The sequence below is a fragment of the Anguilla rostrata genome, chromosome 12, assembly GCF_018555375.3.
Source record: "Anguilla rostrata isolate EN2019 chromosome 12, ASM1855537v3, whole genome shotgun sequence".
Taxonomy (NCBI): domain Eukaryota; kingdom Metazoa; phylum Chordata; class Actinopteri; order Anguilliformes; family Anguillidae; genus Anguilla; species Anguilla rostrata.
The window spans coordinates 9,902,493-9,925,464 of record NC_057944.1 but is presented as its reverse complement, the minus strand read 5'-3'; the positions used below and the strand labels follow the sequence as shown (position 1 = coordinate 9,925,464).

The 22,972-nt window shown below is 44.1% G+C and overlaps 1 protein-coding gene across 3 annotated transcripts in view; it reads right to left on the bottom strand.

Annotated features, from left to right (window-relative positions):
* The window catches only part of dscamb (Down syndrome cell adhesion molecule b), a 151,441-nt gene extending 128,798 nt beyond the window's left edge, over positions 1–22,643 (bottom strand). The window contains exon 1 of one of the 3 annotated variants that reach the window (XM_064301649.1): positions 21,735–22,643. In XM_064301649.1, the coding sequence (XP_064157719.1) occupies positions 21,735–21,777 (43 nt within the window). In that variant the 5' untranslated portion in view covers positions 21,778–22,643. The remainder of the gene's footprint in view (positions 1–21,734) is intronic. The other 2 variants (XM_064301646.1, XM_064301647.1) reach the window with 2 other exon arrangements.
* Positions 22,644–22,972: the final 329 nt, after the last annotated feature.

The window sequence follows — 22,972 nt, the reverse complement described above, 5'->3', positions numbered from 1 at the left end:
GCTGGGCTTTCAGGTTCAGGAACAATGCAATTGTTTTTTACTTGGCTTTATTTTTAACAATATGGTGAAAAATGTAGGACCCTGCTTTTCTGAGATAGCGGGGGGGTGGGGGCAGGTGCCCTGGTTTGTGCCTGCATGAATTGGTTCATTTTAAAATACTGTGGAGAGCAGGAAAAGAGTAACGTCAGAGAGAGACGGCGAGCAATCAGACAATAGCATGCAGCACTACACCCCAGGGGGAGGTCAGCAGCCTCTCCACACTGTTTCTCTCCATCTCCCTCCATCTCCTGCTCTCCTTCTCTCTCTCTCTCATTCCCTCTCCTTCTCTCTCCCTCTTTCAGCCTCCCACCCTGCCTCTATCTGCCTCATATCCTTTGCTTTTTCTCTCTCCTCTCATTGCTGTCCCTCTCTCTTTTTCTGTCATTCTCTGGCTATACCCTCCCCTTTTTCCCCCCATCTTGCTCGCTGTCTCTCTCTCTTTCTCTCATTCTATCGCTCCCTCTCTTTTACTCTGCAGCAGACTGCAACCTTCAGCTCACCTCCACAAGAGAATGACCCTGCCTCTCTCCCACCTCATTCCTCACCTTTACACACAAACACACACACACGCTGCTGCACTGTATACACACACACACGCTCACACTGCTGCACTGTACACGCACACACACACACACGCACACACTGCTGCGCTGTACACACACGCACAGACACACACATACACATGCACACACACACACGCTGCTGCACTGTACATACACACACACGCACACACTGCTGCACTGCACACACACACACGCTGCTGCACTGTATACACACACACACGCACACGCTGCTGCACTGTATACACACACACACGCACACACTGCTGCACTGTACACGCACACACACACGCTGCTGCACTGTATACGCACACACACTGCTGCACTGTATACACACACACACACACACACACACAAACACACACATACACATGCACACACACACACACGCTGCTGCGCTGTACACACACACACACACATACATCTCCATAATTCATACAGCAGCTAGAAATGCCATCAATGAGCTTGACTGCAATTCCAGAAAATGGTCAGAATATATACAAAAAAAAATCCTCAATGAAATAGCACCGAAAGGACAAAGCAGTCCTGCATTTCCTTGCAGATTCCTTCTCTTATAAAACGCAGCATGATGCACGATTGCCACATGATAACTGTGCACAGGCATGCCATTCATGCACTCTTTTTAAATTATTTATTTAAAAGAAACAAAAACAAAATTAACACCCTTGTGTTATAGTGAAGTGTTTTTATATATAATCCTTAAAGATTTTATTACACATTAAAAAAAATTTTTTATTGCACTATTTATACGTTTTCTTGTAAGTGATCAGTTCAGAAGCATTTTTATCGTATAGTGTATATAGCCCATCATACTTACGTTTCCTCCAAAATTTTCACAATGTACCTAAATTTCACTAATTTTCACTAAATAAATTAACCCTCGGAGAGCACATAAAATATACAACTTGAATGCATATATCAGTTTATATATGTGCACATATAGCAATCCACTATATTCTTGTATTAAATATTATCTATATATTACAGAAATAGCATGTTTATCATCATATATTACCATTGGAATTTGTTGCTGTAATTTGGTATTCCATGTGTATAAAATGGTAAAAATACAACTAAATCATAAAAAGAATTAACTGATATAAATGCAATGGGAAAAATCAATCATTTGAACGTGTATTTCGTTTAATTTTGAAGTCATTTATCATAAACTATCATGGCTGATACAATTCACCTAATACATGAGTTTATTATTTCCTTTATAAACCTAGCTAGTGCCCTTTTTCAGGGTGATTTATACAAAGAGGACAGACAAGACAGCAATAGTGAAGTCACACACACGCACACACACACACACACACACACACACACACGCACACACACACACACACACACACGAACACCACGTCAGTCTTCCTTTGGCATTTGGTTTTGGCCCTCGGCCATTTTGTCTCTCAGGCCTTGCCGGTTTATGAATGCACCGTGGTTTACACACTGAGCGTTTACAGCACAATGAAGAACAAGGGAGTGCTCAAGGTCACGGCTCAAAGTCAAGGTCGCTGTAGTCCCCCTCCACCTGTGACCCTACAAAAACCGCTTCCACGCTTCCACGCCGCTTCCACAATTTCACCCTCAGTAAGAACAAAGGAATGCCGGTAGGAAATATAGGTGTTTGCATTTTTGGATCACTGTACAGACTTCTAACCAAACACGTTTTTGAATATGTATGCCTACTCTCCAAAAGGTTATCAGCACATTATATTGGATTAATCATTTTAACATTTTGTGTCTCATTGTAGTGTGGGATTTTACATATTTCACCAAATTAGTGTATAAAAATTAATCCTCCGGAAATGCTCAAGTTGCACGTAATTAGCACACACAAAATCACCAGCCTCGACATCGTAATTCAAACATGGTTAGGATGTCCGACCAAGCTTTTTCCATAATTTACATTTTATGACGATACTCTAAGTCACCTGCTAATGTCTTTGAGCCCCTCCATGATTCACCACGGTTTCGATTCTCAAAATCACCCCATTATTAAGTGATGTACAGAATATGAGAATGTACTCACAGGAGTCACTATACATGCTGTGATCAAACTGCACATAATGTTTTCAGGGCTCACAAAATTAATTTACTTGTGTATTAAATACAATCCTGACTTTGAATAATTAATGGATGATCTGAGATCAGTTTACAGATTATAAAGTCTAATCAAAGTTAAAAACGCTCTTTTCCCTTGAGAAGAAATGCAGTAAGTGCAACAATGATAGCCTTGCCCATCCTTTCTCACTAATTTCTGTCATCATTGAACGGATTATAATGCTCCGCATCCAAATCGAGCATGATGTTTGCTCAGACTTGTTAAGGACAAACGCTACTCAGATAGACTAAATCTGGGCCTTTGTGTCAGTGTTTCAGCGTGAGGAATTGTGGGAACTCACAGTGAAAATAAAGTGAAAGAGCCATTTTGGCTGGAAATAGAACCAGCTGATCTAGTCACAACGTCTATCGAGATTTGGAGGTCCCCCCTACGACTCAAACTGTACCCCCAGGCAGGTGTTATACATTGGTAGTGGGTATGGTGACCCCCCCCCCACTATAAAATGCATGAGATGAAAGGTGCAATATAAAAACTATTATTATTATTATTATTATTATTATTATTATTATTAATGTAGTAGTAGAAGTAGCAGCAGCAGTACTAGTGAATGCTGGAAGGGGACTAGTTCAGATCATGAGGAGACGCTTATCCGGAACAGCGTGAGCCAGGGTCCAGCAGGAGGGAGGGAGGGAGCGAAGGATGAATACACAAGCTAATGTATAAAGGAAGGCGTGAATGTGAGCTGTGTAACAGCCCAGGAGAGGAAGGAGAGTGGTGGGGGGCGGGGGGGCGGAGGGAAGGGGGGGGGACTGCGGCCTGGCCCACTGGCTCGTCTGGAGAGAACAGCCTCCCTTGTGCGAGCAGACACCGGTGCCCCGTAGAACGCCACCCCCCCCCCCCCCCCCTCGTGACAGTGGCACAGTGACGACCCGTGTTAGGGACCGGGGGTAATTAAGGCAGCGCTCTGTGGATGCCCCGGGGGGCGCTGGGGGGGGGGGCCGGGGGGGGCCATGTGAGTAAGCATTTCAGCGGCTGCCCCGGGGCTACAGACCGGCAGCCAGCGCTGGGACCCGCCAAATTACTGTCTCCCAATTTGCTCTCATGAATATTAACGGGGACAAGGGGCGGGAGAAAGGGACGGCTGTCTCTTCGCCTTCCGCGCGCGGGAGACGCGCTCTCTGAAGTCCCCCCCCCCGCCGCCCCCCCGCCGAGCGCAGGCATCAAGGGCCTCCTTTCAGAGGGAAGCGCTTCCGTCTCCTAAACGGGCCCGTCTCCTAAACGAGGGGCCGCGTGCGTCCGCTCGAGGAGCCCACACGCTCTCCCCGCCAGAGCCGCGCCGGTCGCCGCCAATTACATTAGGCATGCTGATGTCTGAATCGCGCCCGGGCCGTGGCGGGAATCTGATGAGGAAGCGCGCTCCGCTGGGCTAACGGAGCTCTCTTATCCGCGGCGAGAAGCAGCTCCCCGCCAGTCGTCGCTGGAGCAGACGAGCGTCTAACTGGCCCGTTGGATGAGCGCGCGCGCGGGCGTTAGCCCCGCTAACGACTTAACGAGAGACTGTTGGGTCGGTTATTCCGCCGATTTAATAAATACTGGCAAACGGGTCATGAAAGGAATGCTCAGCTCCATTACATAGGGGCATCTCTGGGCTAGCGTCACCTGGGGGGCCAGGGAATCATTTTACAACTTCCACCCCTCGGTCTTCTGGCTACTCACAGCCTCAGTGAAACCTGTCACGATGCAATGCCAATCAATTACGTTCTTGTGTTTTTGATTGGCTGATTGAGGTTTAGGGTTGGGCTTGGTCCGGTTACTTTTTAACCCATGAAAAAAAAAAACACGGTAATGTACCCTCTCTCGCTTTTGCCCTAGTAATCCCAATTCCGCCGACGCAGCGATCGGGACACTGTGCTGTAGGAGGAGGCGCGGTCACACTGACGTTTTGGACTGTTATGCTTGCAAACCTGCGGTATTCCTGCAAGGGCAGAGGTGTTACCCCCCTCTCCAATAACTATTTCATAGCGACGCAGAGCCTCGCATACTCAACTTCCCATGTTGGCACGAGTCATCACTGAAAATGAGAAATCAGTACTCAACTGGGAGCTCCTAATGCGTGTTTAAACAATTAAAAAAACATGACTCTTATAGCCTAGCTCTCATCATGCAAACATACCAGGGTACTTAAGTGAATGGAAATTAAACAATAAATCGCAAGTATACAATAATGTAGACCTATTGTAAACTAAGAGGAACCGGCAGAAGGGAGGAGATACACAGCGACTGTTACATATTTGAAAAACTCAAACCACGCAGCAGATAATCTATACGCGTGATCGATCCTAAAGCCCATCATTTATGTATAACTGCTTTATAAAGTGGTAATATCATGCTAATTAAGGTACACTTAAACACTTAAACATTCGTGCTTAAAATTAAGCAATTAGCAAGGGTAACTTTTTTGTTTGCTTTGTTTGTTTTCTCCTTTTTCATTGAGGAACTGCCAAACTCACAATCCCGTATAAGAAAAGACAAATGGCAACCCCTCGATCAAACCCTATTACTCAGAACGAAGGGCAAAGCCGCAGCCCCGCTGCGGATAGATGGAACAAGTAGCCCCGAGACCCATTTTCATCCGCACAGACCCGGCTATTTTTACGTCTCTTAGCAACCCGGCGGTAATCCTATTGGAGGGTTTTTCCGTCACGAGGAGCGGAAGGCTAAATACGGCGGCGCGCGGTGACCGGCGCGCAAACCGCCACATCCTGCCGGCGCTCGGGCCGCTGCCGGCGCGTCGCGGCGCTGAGGACAGAACGCACTGTGCGCGCATAACAAGCCGATCAATTAGAGTCAATGGGAGCGACGCAGCCCACCCACCAACACAGAGGTTCTCTGGAATAATGGCCCAGCGCTACTGAACTGCTGAAGGCCCCAGTGTGTGCCAGCTTTTTATATGTGTTCTTGTGCTCGCTTATTTACCAATAAGCTTTCTGCAGAATAATGACACATAGCTCCAGAGGTCTTGTACAGATAAGTCTGCGCGCACACACCCTCCCTACCGACAGCACGCAAGAAACCCAAAATGCATGCGTTAACGCGTGCTTTAAATGCATTAGCACGTTACGAAGGGCCGCGGCAGGACGGAGTTGCACCTAAGGAGGTTGCAGGTTCAAATCCCAGGTGCAGCTCTGCCTTTGTCCCCCACGGTGAGGTCCTTGACCTGAAATCTTCAGCGAACAGCCGGCTGTAAGTGTGGATTACGCGTTTAAAAGAGGAACCCGGTAAGCCCATTTGCCCAGCCACCTCAGGGCTCAGAGCCCTGATTTGGGGCTGGTGGGTGGCTCATTGTGTTAAGACACTGCTCCAGTGTGTGGATGCATCCAACAGTTTCCTAAATGCAGACTGTGTCTGCGGCAGCTGCGGCCGGGAGAGCCGCGGAGCGCGAGCTCATTTCCCCGTGGCATCTGCCTCCGCCTGCGCCTCGTCGCGTGCCAGAGAGTCCTCCGGCCCGCCCGGCACCTGCAGCACGTCTGCTCCAGCTGCACACACAAAGACCCAATCTGCACGACCGCGTCCAGGCAGAGACTCAAAGACTGAGTGGTTCAGCTGGGGGACCGCTTAGAGACAGTGACTCAAAGACCACGCGGTTCAGCTGGGGGACCGCGTAGAGACAGAGACTCAAAGACCACACGGTTCAGCTGGGGGACCGCGTAGAGACAGAGACACAAGACCCGTCACTGGGACTAGACGACACAAGCCACGCGTTCAGCTGGGGGACCGCGTAGAGACAGAGACCAAGCCCGGTTCAGCTGCGTGACCACGGAATAGGCCACGTTCGCGAGGACGTGTAGTGAAAAGAAGCAGCAGTTTGTGGAGCTTCAAAGGAGAGCGGGGGATTTACTGCAAATCACTCTTAATCAACGGTGGTGATAATGAGACCAGCAAAGAAATATGGTTGGGAATTCGGAATTGGGAAAAGACAACAGTGAAAATTTGGTTGAAAAAATAATTTTTTAGAGATTCTTGTGACTTTCTTTAGTTGTAGTTCAGCTCCACCTGATGCCAGCCACCGACGTGTCCATGGAAAACCGACCCAAAGCGGACTGCATGGCCACTAAACTCAAGTCCAGAAGTCAAGCGTTCATCCCTCGGGCCTAGTCTGGCAGAACATTCCGGTTTGTGTCTCACTGGTGGCTCGCATTCCAAAATAAGTGCGTTCAGGCTCAAATCCTGCGCAGGACCATCGGCCAATCGATTGATCACTCAATAAATCCATCATTTACACACAGCTTGTCACAGCGCTGTACAAGGGACATTTTTCAAATGGAATCAGGAAACCCGAGAAGAAGAAAAAAAACCGAAGAAATTTAAGCCAGTTGAAGAAAAACTTGACATTGATTCTATAACCCTTTCAAAGAGGATCAGGTTGAACTCAAGGAAAGTGGTGGGCTGTATATAATGTCTATAGTGTCATTCACCACCATATATTTTACTGCGAACTCTCCAGAATACACACGCAGCACCAAGATGTTGGCCACACAGAAGCCCCTATGTCACCTTCACTCAATAACTAACGACCATGGTTTTCAGGACACGGCCCTTAAAGCCTGATCCGGAGTCAGCAGGAGTGGGGCAGTCTGGGATACAGGAGGAGCCGAAATCCAAAGCGCCATATAGGGTCATGTTAGGACGCGTGCACGTACAGCCAATCATGCAGGCCAGACGAAACAAGTCCACAGATTACCCAGAAGGCACTGCTTTGCTGTCATAATAACTCACTGTGATTGGCAGAGCAGAAATGCGTGTTTAGCCTACAGGAACTTGACTCGAGAAGATAAGGAAGAGCTGCAGCGGTACAGAACACTAAGAGGCCAAATGATAACACAGTTCTTTACTGAACACAACAGCTAGTTTCATTTTCAGCAATCTGTATTCGTTTTAATAAGAACACACACTACGTTTAATTACACTTAAAAATCAAGCTAATTCAATATTATACTCTTGCTCACCATTGTGGGAAAATGTATTCTATACTATATATAAGTATACATGTATACTGTATCTATCATTTCTACACAATAGATATATACAGAATTATATTTAATAGACATATTTTAGCCTTTTATTGATGAGAAGTTAAATATCAGGAACAGAACTTCGGGAGGATCCCGGAATTCTGTTCCTAATATAACTTTTCATCAATAAAAATGACATACCTTTGGCTTATCTGTGAAAAACTTATCATTTTACAAATAAGCCAAAGACAGCTCATCGCAGGGTTTTTCACCATTAGTGCCACGCTCCTCAAACTGTGGTCGACGTTTCAGAGGCCCAGGAAACAAAGTAAGACGAGCTCGCTACGCAACGAGGCGTTTTAAATGATCAAGGTGGTGCTGGGTAACGATGAGCACCATCAGGAACTGCGCACGCCAGGGCCGAAGGCCTCCGCTCCAGCGCCCGTTACCGCCGTACAGGTGCGTGGCGGCGAAACGCGGCGCTCGTCGCGCGACGGGCCCCCCCCGATCCGTGCCCGCCGGCGCCGTCGGGCGAACATCTGGCGCGGCGCGCTCGCCGTGACAACCCGCCAGCTGGCTCCCGCGGTCCTATTAGCGCTACTGTAATCATCACGGTCTAAACCTGCGAAACGTCCCCCCCCACCCCACCCCCCCCCCCAATGCCTCGGCCCAAATTAACCATCTTCATTATATCCCTCTATAAAAAAAAGCTGTTTATTTTAAAACATGCGAGCCTCCTACCCTACCCTCCCTCCCTCCCCCTCTCCACTTTACATTTTCCATCAGTGTGTCCGGTCCCCCCTCCTCCCCCAGAAAACGCTTCTCTCCTGGGTCCCCCCCCCACACCCCGCGCACCGCCACGCAACCCCGGTGACAGGGCACGTTGGCTCTATAAAAGCCAGGCAGCCAAGCAGACGCAAATGTATTCTGAGCGTTTAGCACTCAGGATTAATCAAATTATAATTTAATCATCTGATCAAACAGCAATTAGCATAATCACTTCTGGGGACAGGCTGATAGAGAGGGAGAGGAGGCCCATTATAGACCTCGGGCAAGCAACACATTAATGAGACATTTACAAGAATTAAAAAGTTACATATTCCTGGGAACTCGTGCAGACTTTTAAATATTAATCCGGGTTTTTTTTTAAACATCTTTTTTTTTTTTTATCCGGTGAGGCCACAGTAAAACGCATCAAATGATGGGTGAAAATCGGCAGCAAACAGTAATAAAAGATGAACTCTAATCACTGCTGCTAGTTCACACATCGCTGCCCGTCGGTTAGAATGAACCGTCAGCTCGGTGTAAAAACACATTAGGGACGCGCACGTGCACTCGCCCGCACACGCACACAAACGCACAAAGTAGACACGAACGCAAACGCGCACCAACGCGTACGCATCCACAAACGAGCATTTATGCACGCGTTCACATGCACATTTTTGTTTTGCTTTGTGAATTAAATTGACTCCTAAATTCAGCTTTTCAGATTGCAGAAATCCTTTCTGGGTCTATAAGCAGTAAAGTAGAACCATCTTTCAAGTGCTTGTTAGCCACACAAAATTAGCATTTTCTGCGCAGTAAAAATTGCGGTCGATAATTCCGCTGTTACACTGTTTTGTGGCAGTCGCAGCCACTCTGAGAGGACGTGACGATCACCCTTTCACAAAAATATCTCCGCAGACAGGGCCTCCGTAAGTTTATGGAGGCCGTTCTGCTCAAAATTCTGCTCGGATTTAGTTTTTTGTTTTTCTTTTTGGTTTTCCAGCTTGGCGTGTTCAACCAAGCTGGACTTCCTGTTGGCGGCTGACGGCACTGAGACTTCCTGTCGACAGCTGCAGACACGCAGGTGCTCTGGAAGGGCGGAGGATGAAAGAATAGCACGTTGTCTCTTCTCTCAGAGAGCTGAAGAGAGAGAGAGAGAGAGAGAGAGACAGAGAGACGGCGCTATCTGTCAGCGTCTCACAAATGCCTGGCGAGGATTGGTTGTCACGGCGCCGCCAGGCGCACACAAGATGGGAACAGGAACAAGCTCAGATCCTGAATCCATACGCGAGATGGGAACAGGAACACTCTCAGATCCTAAAGCCACACGCGATACAGGGAACAGGAACACTCTCAGATCCTGAAGCCACACGCGAGACAGGAACAGGAACACTCTCAGATCCTGAAGCCACACGCGATACAGGAACAGGAACAAGCTCAGATCTTAAAGCCACACGTGAGCGACAGGAACAGGAACAGGCTCTGATCCTGAAGCCGCACGCGAGAAACAGGAACAGGAAGGAGCTCAGATCCTGGTGCCTATGGTGGCCCGTTCGCTCCCCTGCTGCACGGTGGCACACTGTCACAGATGCAGGCACAATGACGCTGTTCTGCTGGAGTATCGCTGTTCTGTCACTGAGATGCATTATCCTCTTAACTTAGTGTAAAAGCCTTAAAAATGCCATTGTAAATTGTAAACTTGCTCTAAATGTTATTGCCTATAATATTAAAGCTGTAATCTTAGAAAGTCTCTCACAATTAGCCTCACTGCTGTAATGTCCTCCATCAGTTTGGAGGGGGGGTGGGGGGGGGTGGCAAGCACGTGCTGCCAGCCAAACCCTGCAGGCCACCAGGTACATGAGCACCCACAGCTGAGAGGAACTACACTCACAGCTGGTTAAGATGGAGGATACACTCCACAGCTGGTTAAGATGGAGGACTACACTCACACAGCTGGTTAAGATGGAGGACTACACTCGCACAGCTGGTTAAGATGGAGGACTACACTCGCACAGCTGGTTAAGATGGAGGACTACACTCATACAGCTGGTTAAGATGGAGGACTACACTTGCACAGCTGGTTAAGATGGAGGACTACACTCCACAGCTGGTTAAGATGGAGGACTACACTCGACAGCTGGTTAAGATGGAGGACTACACTCGCACAGCTGGTTAAGATGGAGGACTACACTCGCACAGCTGGTTAAGATGGAGGACTACACTCATACAGCTGGTTAAGATGGAGGACTACACTCGCACAGCTGGTTAAGATGGAGGACTACACTCACACAGCTGGTTAAGATGGAGGACTACACTCACACAGCTGGTTAAGATGGAGGACTACACTCGCACAGCTGGTTAAGATGGAGGACTACACTCGCACAGCTGGTTAAGATGGAGGACTACACTCACACAGCTGGTTAAGATGGAGGACTACACTCGCACAGCTGGTTAAGATGGAGGACTACACTCACACAGCTGGTTAAGATGGAGGACTACACTCGCACAGCTGGTTAAGATGGAGGACTACACTCCTACAGCTGGTTAAGATGGAGGACTACACTCATACAGCTGGTTAAGATGGAGGACTACACTCACACAGCTGGTTAAGATGGAGGACTACACTCGCACAGCAGATGGAGCCAGGCTGCACATGCCCTGCTGATAATACTTTGCAATCACTGCTAAATAGCCTGCCAACGGAAACTCCCCCACCTGGGGTGACAGCCACAGTCAGCACCAGCATGGTCAGAAACTCAGTACTCAGGGCTTCATGTTTTTACTGAAGTAACAGAATATTCAAAATATTAGCATCATTACTGACAAATCTCTGATTGGATTAAATAATTTTATGCTGCACAGTTTTTGAATGAATAAACATCAGCACACATTTTTTGTCACTTCAAATACGATGCAAAAAATGAACCATGAAGTAACAGCGTGATGGAAGCCAGTTTGGCAGGGGTTGGGTAATGTTTGGAGCAGAAGTTGTAGAAAGCAAAAGAACATGTTTATGCTGCCAAATCATCAAAGGCATAACAAGCTGCACATTAAACCCACATCTGCCTTCCTGTCAGCCCATTAAAAACAGGAGCGCAACACATATCTGCAAGGCTGGCTGAGAGTGGTAAATCATCTACAATCTACCTATCCACTCCAAGCACACACAGACTCCACCCACAGGCACACACAGACTCCACCCCCTGGCACACAGACTCCATCCCCTGGCACACACAGACTCCACCCCCTGGCACACACAGACTCCACCCACAGGCGCACACAGACTAAACTAAAATGCTCTGCTGCCAGGCAGGCAGTTACAATTTCTGAAATAGGCTCTTTACAGGCTCCGCCCCTAAGCATTCACACAGGCTCCACTCCTAAGCACGCACACAGGCTCCGCCCCTAAGCACTCACACTGGCTCCGCCCCCCCGGCTCTCCACTTGGCCCTTCCCTCATGCTATCTGTAGGACTCCACCCCTCAGGAAGGCAGCCAGTTCATCTTTAAGTGATAATCATCGTCAATCAGTTTCTGACTGTTGTCTAATTAATTATCCTGCTGAGATAAATACAGATCACCAATTAACAGCCAGTTCCTTCTCACCTGACTGCACCTGGTGCTGTACAATGGCTATGCTTTTGCATGAAACCATTTTAGTTCTGATAAAAGCAGTTTGAAAACAAATCACAGGACCATTCGGTCTGATCAGAAGTACAGTATTTAAAGCTGCCCAATCTTCTGTTATTATTTGCAGTATGAGTGTGGGGACAGTAATCCAGGCCACATGGGACAGAGAATGAATCAGTAGCTGATTGTGATCCTTATAAATACACACGCACAAACACTCGCACACACACACACACACACACACACATACACTCACACACACACTCGCACACACACATACACACACACTCACACTCCCACTCGCACACACAATCACACACTCACACACTTGCACACACACTCACACACTTGCACACATACAGTACACCCACACACTCACACTCCCACTCGCACGCACACTGGCACACACAAACACACTTGTACAAACACTCACACACTGACACTCGCACACACACTCACACAAACACAGACACACACACACACACACACACACACACACACATCAAAATGGCAGAGAGGGTTATGCACAAATAAACCTGACTAAAATCTACAGTACATGACCGTACCTACAGTTTCTGCCTTCTGAAAAAAAAAAGCTTAGTGCACTCAGGGCATTTGATTCCAGCTCAGATGGACTTGCAGCACAAGTACGGCAAATGTAATTCACTGCAGGAGAACCAGTGAACGGGAACGTCCTGAAGTGCACGGCACTGCTAAATATCACACTGCGATGTTCATGTCATCAGCACTGCGTTGCTGCCACACCTAACGCTGACACGTGCTCCGTGCGTCCGTACGGTGCCCATGCGCAGAGTCAGTGATGCAGTGCTCCATTTAAGGGTGAGAGAGAGAGAGACAGGAGAGAGAGAGAGAAAGAGAGAGAGGGGAGGGTGAGAGAGAGGGAGAGGAAGAGAGAGAGAGAGAGAGAGAGAGAGAGACACATTCTATATACACTATATGTGTGTATTATATATGTGTGGATATATATATGTGTGTCTTTAATTATATAATGTATATTTGTATCATTTACTTACAGTATTATAATTAATGTTTATTATTATACACTAATATACATTTTATGTCTGTTATATTTTCATCTTCATATTCGCTGATATTGTTATTCTTCTGTCATTGTTGTTATAATTCTGATTGATTATTGCACTTCGGCAATACGTATTTGAAAATATGTCATGCCAATAAAGCATTTTGAATTTTGAATTTTTGAGAGAGAGAGAAGGGGGGGGGGGGGGAGAAAATGCCAAACCATCAAGCTCTGCTTTCACAAGATGGCTTCCCATCTCAAGAAATAAATTCTCTCGTTTTTAATGTCTCCAAGACAAATCAATGCATGATTTGTATGTTCCCATGAAGAAAGCATAACACAGTTTTGTTAACATTTAATAAAAGGCAAGTCTTTGAAATATTAATTGCATGTTTAATATTTTTTTTTTAAATTATGCCTCCTCTGTGATATCAATACTGGTGAAACATACACCTACAGCTAAGTAGAAGCCCACATTGATACTGTTTTCATTGCAGCTACTGCCATCCCCATTGCTGAATTAAATAAGCACAGTTTTTAAAGATGATTGTAAATGTCTGCAGCCACTAAATTCATAATGTTGATGGAGGAAAACAGGATGGCTTAATATCCCAAAATTATGAATAATAACGAGGTCATTTTTAGCAATACAACAACACACCATATTTGCTGTTCTGAAAACACATTTTAAAAAGCTTTAATGAATGTGATGTGCACTCTTCTTGAATGGTCTCTCTCTCTCTCTCCACATCTCTCTCCTCTCCCTACTGTACCTCCCTCTCTCTCAGTGTATTTTGGCCAGATCACAGTTAACATCTTCATACAAAATCTATTAACATACAGCACATGCAATTACATATTCCTTATTCAGCAGAATCCAGAGGCGGATTCTGATTTGTAATTATATTTCTCATTCAGGGAAACTTACCTCACTCTCCTGTGTCTTGCACTAATTATACCGCTAGACTGCTGTTTCACATATGAGCTAGGTACCTTCATTACGGGGACAAGATGGGTGGACGATCAGGGTTTTCCATTATTAAATATTAGCACCTGTTCCCTGGAATATCAGCTATGGGATATATTCCTGTGGAAATACTTTCAAATTTAAAAACCAGCACATGAGTTCACACGTGCAAATGGACCTTAATAATTCTGCAAAGCCTGCACTTAGTAAGGTGAATATAATGATTCAGAAAAAATGTAGATACATAACACAGAATTTACAGTGCATTACTGTTCTGTGTATTTTATTTGGTGTGGAAAGAGAGTTACACAATGAGAAAAATTTTTTGCTTTTCCTGTATGCATTTTTAAAAATACATATATTTTCATTTTAAAAATGATTCACAGGATATTTTACTGGCTGAATACAAGACTAATGTATGATTTGATATAATCACCACAGCACAACATTTCTGCTTACAATGCATAAAAAGCTTTATAAACTAGAGACTTTCCTTTTTATCTATAGAGCAAAACATGAAATTAAAACAGCTATGGCATCTAAAACATCAGATTAAAGTAATCACTGCATGGATAACAAAATAATTTATTCAATAATTGTTGTCCCAGTTTCTAGAGTGACATAATTAATTTAACAGCTTAGAATTTGAAGCTTTTTTTCTGATACTTCAAAAAAAAAAAAATCAATTATCAGGGCAATGCTCTGGCATGCCATTTTTATACACCTGAAATTGCTCTGTCTCTTAAAAATAAATATATGCTCAATGCAAATCAATCATATATCATATAGGATTTAACTGAAATGTGATCTCTTAAACCTGTACAATTTGCAGGTAGTATCCAACAATTTTAATCTCTCAAAATAAAAACAATATAGTCTACCTCCAAGTTGCTATGAATACAACCATAATTACTACTACTACATTGTTGCAGATGCTACTACTACAACTGCAGCACTTCTACTACAGCTAATGTTACTTATAATATGAGAAATATGCATTTTCATGTTAAGCATTTATTTTCAGTTGATTTGCTGTTAATGGAAATTATGAAGGCGGTGTTGATGATGATTAGAATAACAATAAGGAGGATGTTAGTGATGATGGTGGCTACTGAAACAGCATTTTCTTCTAAATGCTTTTTTAAAATGTCAGTTTAATTTAGGCCTTTCACACGATTTCCGTACGTATTTAAAATGAATGTATATACCGTACATTTATACTAGCGTAATCCAAATTTCTGGGGAAACCACAGTCAACTATCAAATATAACGTATCCTAAAACAAGTTAAAGACGTGAGGCCTATCGTTTACGAGCAGACCAAACCACATTTCCTCTTCATCGGTTTCTGCCCCAATTTCAATCCTTAGTTTTAGATGTATTTGCAGAGATAAATATGAAATATGGAATCAAGCGGATGAGAGACAGCAATGATAGGGTCGACTGTGCGTGTGTCTATTTTAAAACTTGCAGATTAAAATACTGGCAGCTTTATGCTGCAGAAAATTGCATGCAAAAAAAAAAACTGTGATAGAAGCAGTACTGGTAGTGAGCTGGTTAGGCAAATAGGATTGGACCTCGGGTGAAGGGTGCAAATCTGACAAACAGCCGTTGTACCCCTGAGCAAGGTACTCAGCCTCAAACGTTTCAGTAAACATCCAGCTGTATCTGTGAAAAAAATATTTCAAATCAGCCAATTCTGTTAATTACTATGGGTTAGGACGCATGACCATGAATAGGCAATATTAATGGAGTTCTGTTATATCTAAAATTTGTGTCTTTTGAGGTACTGACAAGGGGGGAAATGCTATATTTAATATTTTATTGAAATATTTAGTAATATTTTTTGAAAAATAATATTTGAATTCCAAAAAAAAACACAAACACAAAAAATCGGCAAACCTGTGTCAAAACAGCCACATACTTATTTCACAGGGAAGTACTGTTCAGAGTTTTTAAGAACATTACAGGATTATTCTTAATTTAAACAAAAAAATAAAATAAAATAAAAATACCCAGACATTTGACTGTTTAAATACTAAAAATGCTTGAATACACGAAAGGATAACTTTACTCAGAATTTAAAAAGTTAGGTGAGATTGGGTTTCAATTTGGGTTTGTCTGCCTGCACAGACTCGTTTGCTACTACAACTATGCCCCCCTCTGCCCCCCACCACAGAGAAAGTGTATACATGCTGCTGTGATCCCACACTAGCGAGGATCTGTATCGAAACAGTGTTTTGAAACCAACCCTCCGACGAGGGACATAAAGAGAAGTGATCCGCTATTGTCATCGCCAAATTTTCTCTTTCAGTCGCCGATTTGTATCTGAGAAATCGGCAGAATGCGGATTGAGCGAACTAAGCTAGAACAATAGGCCAAATTTCACACAAGCAAAGATTAACAGATTGTGTGAGGCTATTTCCATGCACACACACACACACACACACACACACACTCGCACAGAAAAACAACAGTACAGAGACAAAAAAAGTCTCATGAAAACACAAAGAGCTTAGCACACAAAGGTCCCTATGAAATTCAGCATAGCTGAAAGAACGAGAAACATTTTAAGGGTAACACTCTGAAGAATCACAACCAATAAAAACTGGCCCTGCTATCATAGGTGGGAAGGCGTGGCCAATGACATCAATACAACGCTACAGCATCGCCCCACCCCCCCCACCCCCCCCACCCCCCCACTCCCCCACTCCCCTTCTCCAGTGTAACCCGAGCGACGCCGCGGCAACCAAACAAGGCGCAATAATCTTTTAAACAGATACGCCGGAGTCAAGGGCATAAGGCGCTAAGGAGCGCCGCTCTATTCCGACAGATGGAAAACATAATCAGTTCAGTTAATCCTCTCTCGATAGATGAGCTCGCGCAAAAAAAAAAAAAAAAACAGAGCTTTTTTTCATCTCTCTGGGCCCGTGCTCAATTCAAATCATCCTCCGACAAGCCCCCCCAAACGCCCCAACCCCTACCCCCCCACCCCCACCCCGGACGCTATCCCTGCTATAGCACCACCCTAAGTGGCACTGACAGGTATTTAGATGCCATACCTCACGTACCCTCGTTCAGCGACGATACGGGGCCCTGTATCTGCCCGAGCGAGCGAGCGAGCGAGCGAGCGAGCAGCCGGGGTACGGTGTGTCACCGATAACGAACTCCGAAATCCCGGCGCGCCCACAAATTCCGCCATTTACATTAATTGATGGCGACAACGGACAACAATAAGGGCCTCGCTGAAACTTTAATATATCGGTGCGCTGAAGTCGATGTGGACCTGGATCCCTCAGCTTCTGATTCATCTTCTGGGTGTTTTTTTAAAAAAAAAAATGTATTTATTTTAATCTCCCCATCCCCAATCCCGTTAGTAATGCGGTGGTATTAACTGTGGAGTAAGTAGCCTTAGCGATATATTTGCGGTGCTTATTAGCGTCCAATTGAGCTTGAATCAGATTTGCCCCCGGGCATTTCTCGGCGAAAACAACATTAAATCTGTTTCTCGGGTCTACCCAGCCCGTCCGTGATGCATCCACTGCTGCGACTGCATTTGTATTTTAATCGAAGGCAAATGAGAGCACTCAAAAAACACGAGGGCCGTCAAAATCACTTCTCCGCCGCTTCACAGAAAAAACTGTAGATACAATAAAGCAAATGCATTTTTTTTTTTTTTTTTGAGAAGCTTTTTTTTCTAAGGTCCTGCAATTACAATGCAAAAAATTACAATAGGAGTGAGCTGTGGTTTTGTTTTTAAGGCAAAAAATTAAAGAACTTAATGTTAGGGGCATGATGGTCCTCAAAATAAACAAAACATATATACAGATGGAGAACCTGAAGGCTAATTTAAATTGGTAAAGGGACCAAAAAATTTTCACTGCGTATAAAATTAGGCCCAAAACAAAAACAGACACTGGCTGACTTCACAGAATGATTAAGACAGTTAAGGAATCTCCAATCTTTAATGACAATCTTTACCACAACATACAACCAAAATGTGAAATCGTATCCGAGTACATTTTATTTTTTTAAACATTTATGGCAAAGATATTTTCTCAGAAATTCAGTAAATGAGAATGCTCTGTCATAATAATAATAATAATAATAATAATAATAATAATCCCATAGATTTGTTATTTATATTTAAGGCTATAACACTTTATGGCTGGTAACATCAATCGGTTAAGGTGAAATAATTACTGATTATACCTTTGTGTTGCAAATGACCTGCTTTTTAAATGGCTTATTTTCCTAAATAAATAGGCCTTGTGACTAAGTACTACACTTCTGGAGAGAATTAATTCAACACGATTTGCTGTTAATGCATATAATAACTTAACATAAAAATAAAAATTCTCCTTTCTTAGGAAAACACAACAGGAGCTTGACTATATTCAATAATTAAATATCTAGAAAATGGCCTTTTGTACTTCCAATGAAATATCTTCAATATGTAACACTGTACATTTCAGGAAATAATTCCTGAGTAAATGAAATTAAGAATAGTAATGAGAGACATCCATTATATAGAATAATTAGTTTGGTTGTTTGACTCATTTTTTACCCTAATTTTTAAACATACAAATTTTTCCTAATCAAAAATTGAGACTACATAATTCCAGAATGTACTTTTTAAAAGATCCAGATATCAAATCAAAAACTGAAAACAAAAAATTAGGAAATCTAAAATTTCCCTGGTTATTTTCAATTACACGGGAAATGGTTGATGGCCAGAAAATTAATAACTGAGGGAAGAAAAGAAAATCAGAATAAGCCTGTAAAAATACAGTGATAAAAAAGAAAAAAAAATCTTCCTTTCAGGCTGGCAGCCATAAAGTGACCTCATGCAAATGAATGGAATTTACTCTAATCAGTCTGAAAATGCGTCGTTTCCTACTGAGAGAAAGCCTAATGTCTGCGTGCAGAAGACAAGATGGAAGTTTCTGGCGACCTCTGAAGCACTTCCGGGTCACCTGTGTTTGTACGCGGCCTGGCTGGACAAAACCCGCACTCCACTGACTCCCGTTACGTACGTTTCCATAGAGACAGACCAAGGAGCATGTGCTCAACCCAACTCTAAAAGCTAGAATTTTCTGGAATCCAGTCTTTCAGCTGAGAAAAAAAAAAGGGTGGGGGGGGGGGAGTTGCGGAGGGGGGGATGTTGGGAGGGCATATGATTGGAGGGTTGCGTAAACTGACTGACACTGGCAGCGCGGTCGACGATATCGCATCGAAAATGAAGCGAATCAACGCAGCGACGAAGCCGTCTTGACAAGTACTCAGTGCACAAAAGACAATAAAGATGGGGGGGGGGGGACAATAAATGGGGAAGGGTTCTCCAAACAAAACAATACAAAAAAAAAATCTGACCGAATGAAATTTTTTTTTGCGGTGCGTGATGCACGCGGAGGCAAACAATGACAGCACAGCCATCTTAGTGCACAGGCACACGGACTTAACCTTCCCAATCAAATGGTGTCAGCGCCTGTTGCCATGTCTGATAAGGGGATCGTTCCCGAGGCAATGTCACTCCCTCTCACAGTGGACACGGGACGAAAAAAGTCACCACGGGGGAAGGAAGGGGCGACGAATGAAAATCTCTCCCGTAAGAATCGTACGAGACTCTCGGACGGAGGGGGATCCAGCCTACGCTTCGACGCAAATTTCACCGAAAGAGAAAAAAATTGTTTCTGTTCCGTAGTAAAAAACACAAAAAAAAGCGGCCGAATGACCTCAGCAGTGAAAAAGGGATGCTGCCCCCATGTTTTCATAAGATATTTAAGAAGGGGGAGGGGGAGGCGTACTCGGAGGTAGGAAATGGGCAACCATTTTTGGGGGGTAATGTCTTTGCTGATTAATCATAATTGCCCCTCAGCACGCCAAAAAAAAAAAAAATCTCTTGCCTGAACAGTGTCCTTGTTGCATTATTGATCTAATTTTATTTGTATTCATTTTTATTCTTTTTGGTTTGTGCCCCTCCCCCCTCCCCCATTTTTTTTTTTTTTTTTTGCAGTGATCAACATCACAGGTCTCCATCACCTCTCCGTCCCTCTGTTCATCCATCACCTGCACGTCCGTTCGTTTTTTCTTTCTCCCCCAGAAATGCATTCCAAACGCCCGTTTTTCTTTCCTCTGTCTTCCCCGGCTCGGTTTCTTTCCCACTCCCTCTCTTTCTCTCTCGCCTTGCGCACACACCCTGCCCACTCTCGCCCATCGGTCACCCCCCTTTCTCACACCAATTTGTTTCCCCCCGACCAAAAATACATTTTTTCAAATAAAATGATTGATTCATTGCGCAGGTTGGTTTTTATTTTTTTATTTTATTTTATTTTATTTTATTTAGAATTAGAGGTTGCTCTCCTTTATATTCCGTCAAATGAAATGCAGAAAAATCTGTTTTCCAGCGAGCGTGTGGATGGCAGTGATAAGGGATGTGCTGGCCACTGGCTTTATTCTTTTCTACCCCAGGTCTTTCAGGGCTTTAATGATATTGGCCATGAGCAAAGGGGGGTTTAAAAAGGAAGAAAAGACAGCCCCCTGTCTTTTTTATTTTTCTTAATAGGTTAGCTGGGCCAATGCGAGCCTGTACACACATATCTGCGCCCCGCACCCAGCACATTACACCTCTATGCTCATTTGTCCTTTGCTGTATTTTTTAATTAATGTTATTATTTGGAATGCTTTCCTTGAAAGCTTGTGGTCTTTTTAATATTCATTCACATTAATACTAAACTACTGGTGTATTTGTTGAATTGTGCCATTGCTTTTAATTCACTATGCACAGGTACATATTTGGATATCAAGGGGAGCCTATAAAAATGCAATTAACTACATTTAAATGTAATCTGTTGAATGACATATATTAATGTCAAATAAATGTGAATTTTTTGGGAGGAATACATGCCCCTGGTGTGCACTGGGTAGCAGTGCTATAGGGTTGCATCGCTTTTGGGTGGTTTAAAATCAGCTTGCATAAAAGCAGCCATACATTTCTAGCTGTGTTCCACATTCATACGTTCACGGTCCTAATTTGTGAATACACAGATTAGGAAAGGTCTGCGTGCGTGCGTGTGTGTGTGTGTGTGTGTGCGTGTGTGTGTGTGTCACTCAGGGTCTTCACAATCAAATGGTATCACGAGAGATGAGAGGATTAAACTCAACAAGCGAAAGTTTATTGTTATTAAACGGCGTTGGCAAAATAATAATAATTAGGCAGTAAGCCGAAAGGTCACATCTATAAATACTTTATCAGGCCACTTAACAAAATACAGCCCATTCATCTTCCTTGGGATAAAAATATTGAAAATGTAGATAGCCTATCCTCGATTAATTTAAGAACGCTCATTAAATGTAACACGGCGTGCTATATATAATACAGAGAGAACACGCAGCTAAACGCAGATAAGGCCTAATATGTGACGAGGTAAGCTAGTTTAAACGATTACAGCGCAATTCCAGACCCCCCCCCCCCAGAAAATGACATACAGCAGCAACAGAAAATAAGGGTATAACATACAACCTAGAGCTACCCCTTCTAGCCTTCATCAGTAACTGAAATAACGATTACATTTTAACTGAGCACGCTCAAGTACCATTTCAACTTTAAAATGAATAAATGATAAAACTCACCATTCAAGATGCTCTGGAAAAAGAGAATAGCCAATATCCACATGCCCCGCTCCTTTCAATCCCCGAGCTATGCCGTTTTCTTCTTTCTCCCTACTTTCTCCTGTATCCTTTTTTTAATGTTCTTCAGTTTGTCAGTTGCAAGGCTAGAACGTTGTAAAGCCAGGAGAAAGGCGTTCCAGTTTTCCACTGCCAACGTTCGTGCTGTCTTTCTGTCCCCTCCTCTCTCTCGCGCGCGCTCTCTCTCTGATCCCTCTTTGGAGGTCGTGTGTGCTCCCGTGATTGTCTTCGTTAAAGCTGTGATCCTACTCTTGCGCAGCTCCCGGTGCAGCTCCGCCGCTGGTTACAGCGTTGCCTGCGTTTCAAAGGCGCAGGAGAGCTTCGCTGGTAAGAGCGGCAGGCCAGGTGTGATGCTGAGTCAGACCGGTGCTCGAACAAAAAAAAAAAGAAAGGAAAAAAAAACGCCCGCACACATAAAAAACAAACAACAAAAAACGCATAGGCCTACAGGTGGGAATATGTGTAAAATGAAATGTGTGTGTATAAACCGCAATAATATTTAATCAAAATGAAATATCAAATAAATGGATTCAAACAAAACAAAATAATTACATGAATAAATATTTTAATTAAAATAAGCAACGCAAAAGAAAGGAGAAAAAATGTATTCAGGAACAATTCAATAAGAGTGTGAGCCCAACCCAGATGATCTGAAGCCGCAGGAATAATTATTAGACTCCAAAGCCCGAGCCTCTTCGCCACCTCTCCGCATCCAGCAAGCAGCAAGCACGCGCATCTTCCCGTTGCTGGTCTAATCACATTGGTCCCTGCGCGAGCCCTCTCCGCCTCAGAGCATTACGGAATAACCCTCTGCTCCGCTCCTGCAGCCGCTTAAATTCTTCATTGCCTTAAAGGTGCAGAGGCGCACTAGCTCGCGAGGTGTGAAAACCAGAGAAAGGCGCATCAACCGAATGACAGAATAATGCTAATTATACTAATAACGCACTAAAATATATGTGCGGGCTACACACAGAAATGTCGCCAAGAGTAGTATTTATGTATCTAGTAAGACAGCAAGTAGACAAATACAGTATGAAATACAGCTAAGGTGTATATAACGACACACACAGGCTGCATGCACACCATATTCATGTAAAACTACAGTTACACAAGTACACAGACACTGACACAAGAATCATCTTTGTGTGTGCGTGTATCTGTGTGTGAGTGTGTCTGTGCGC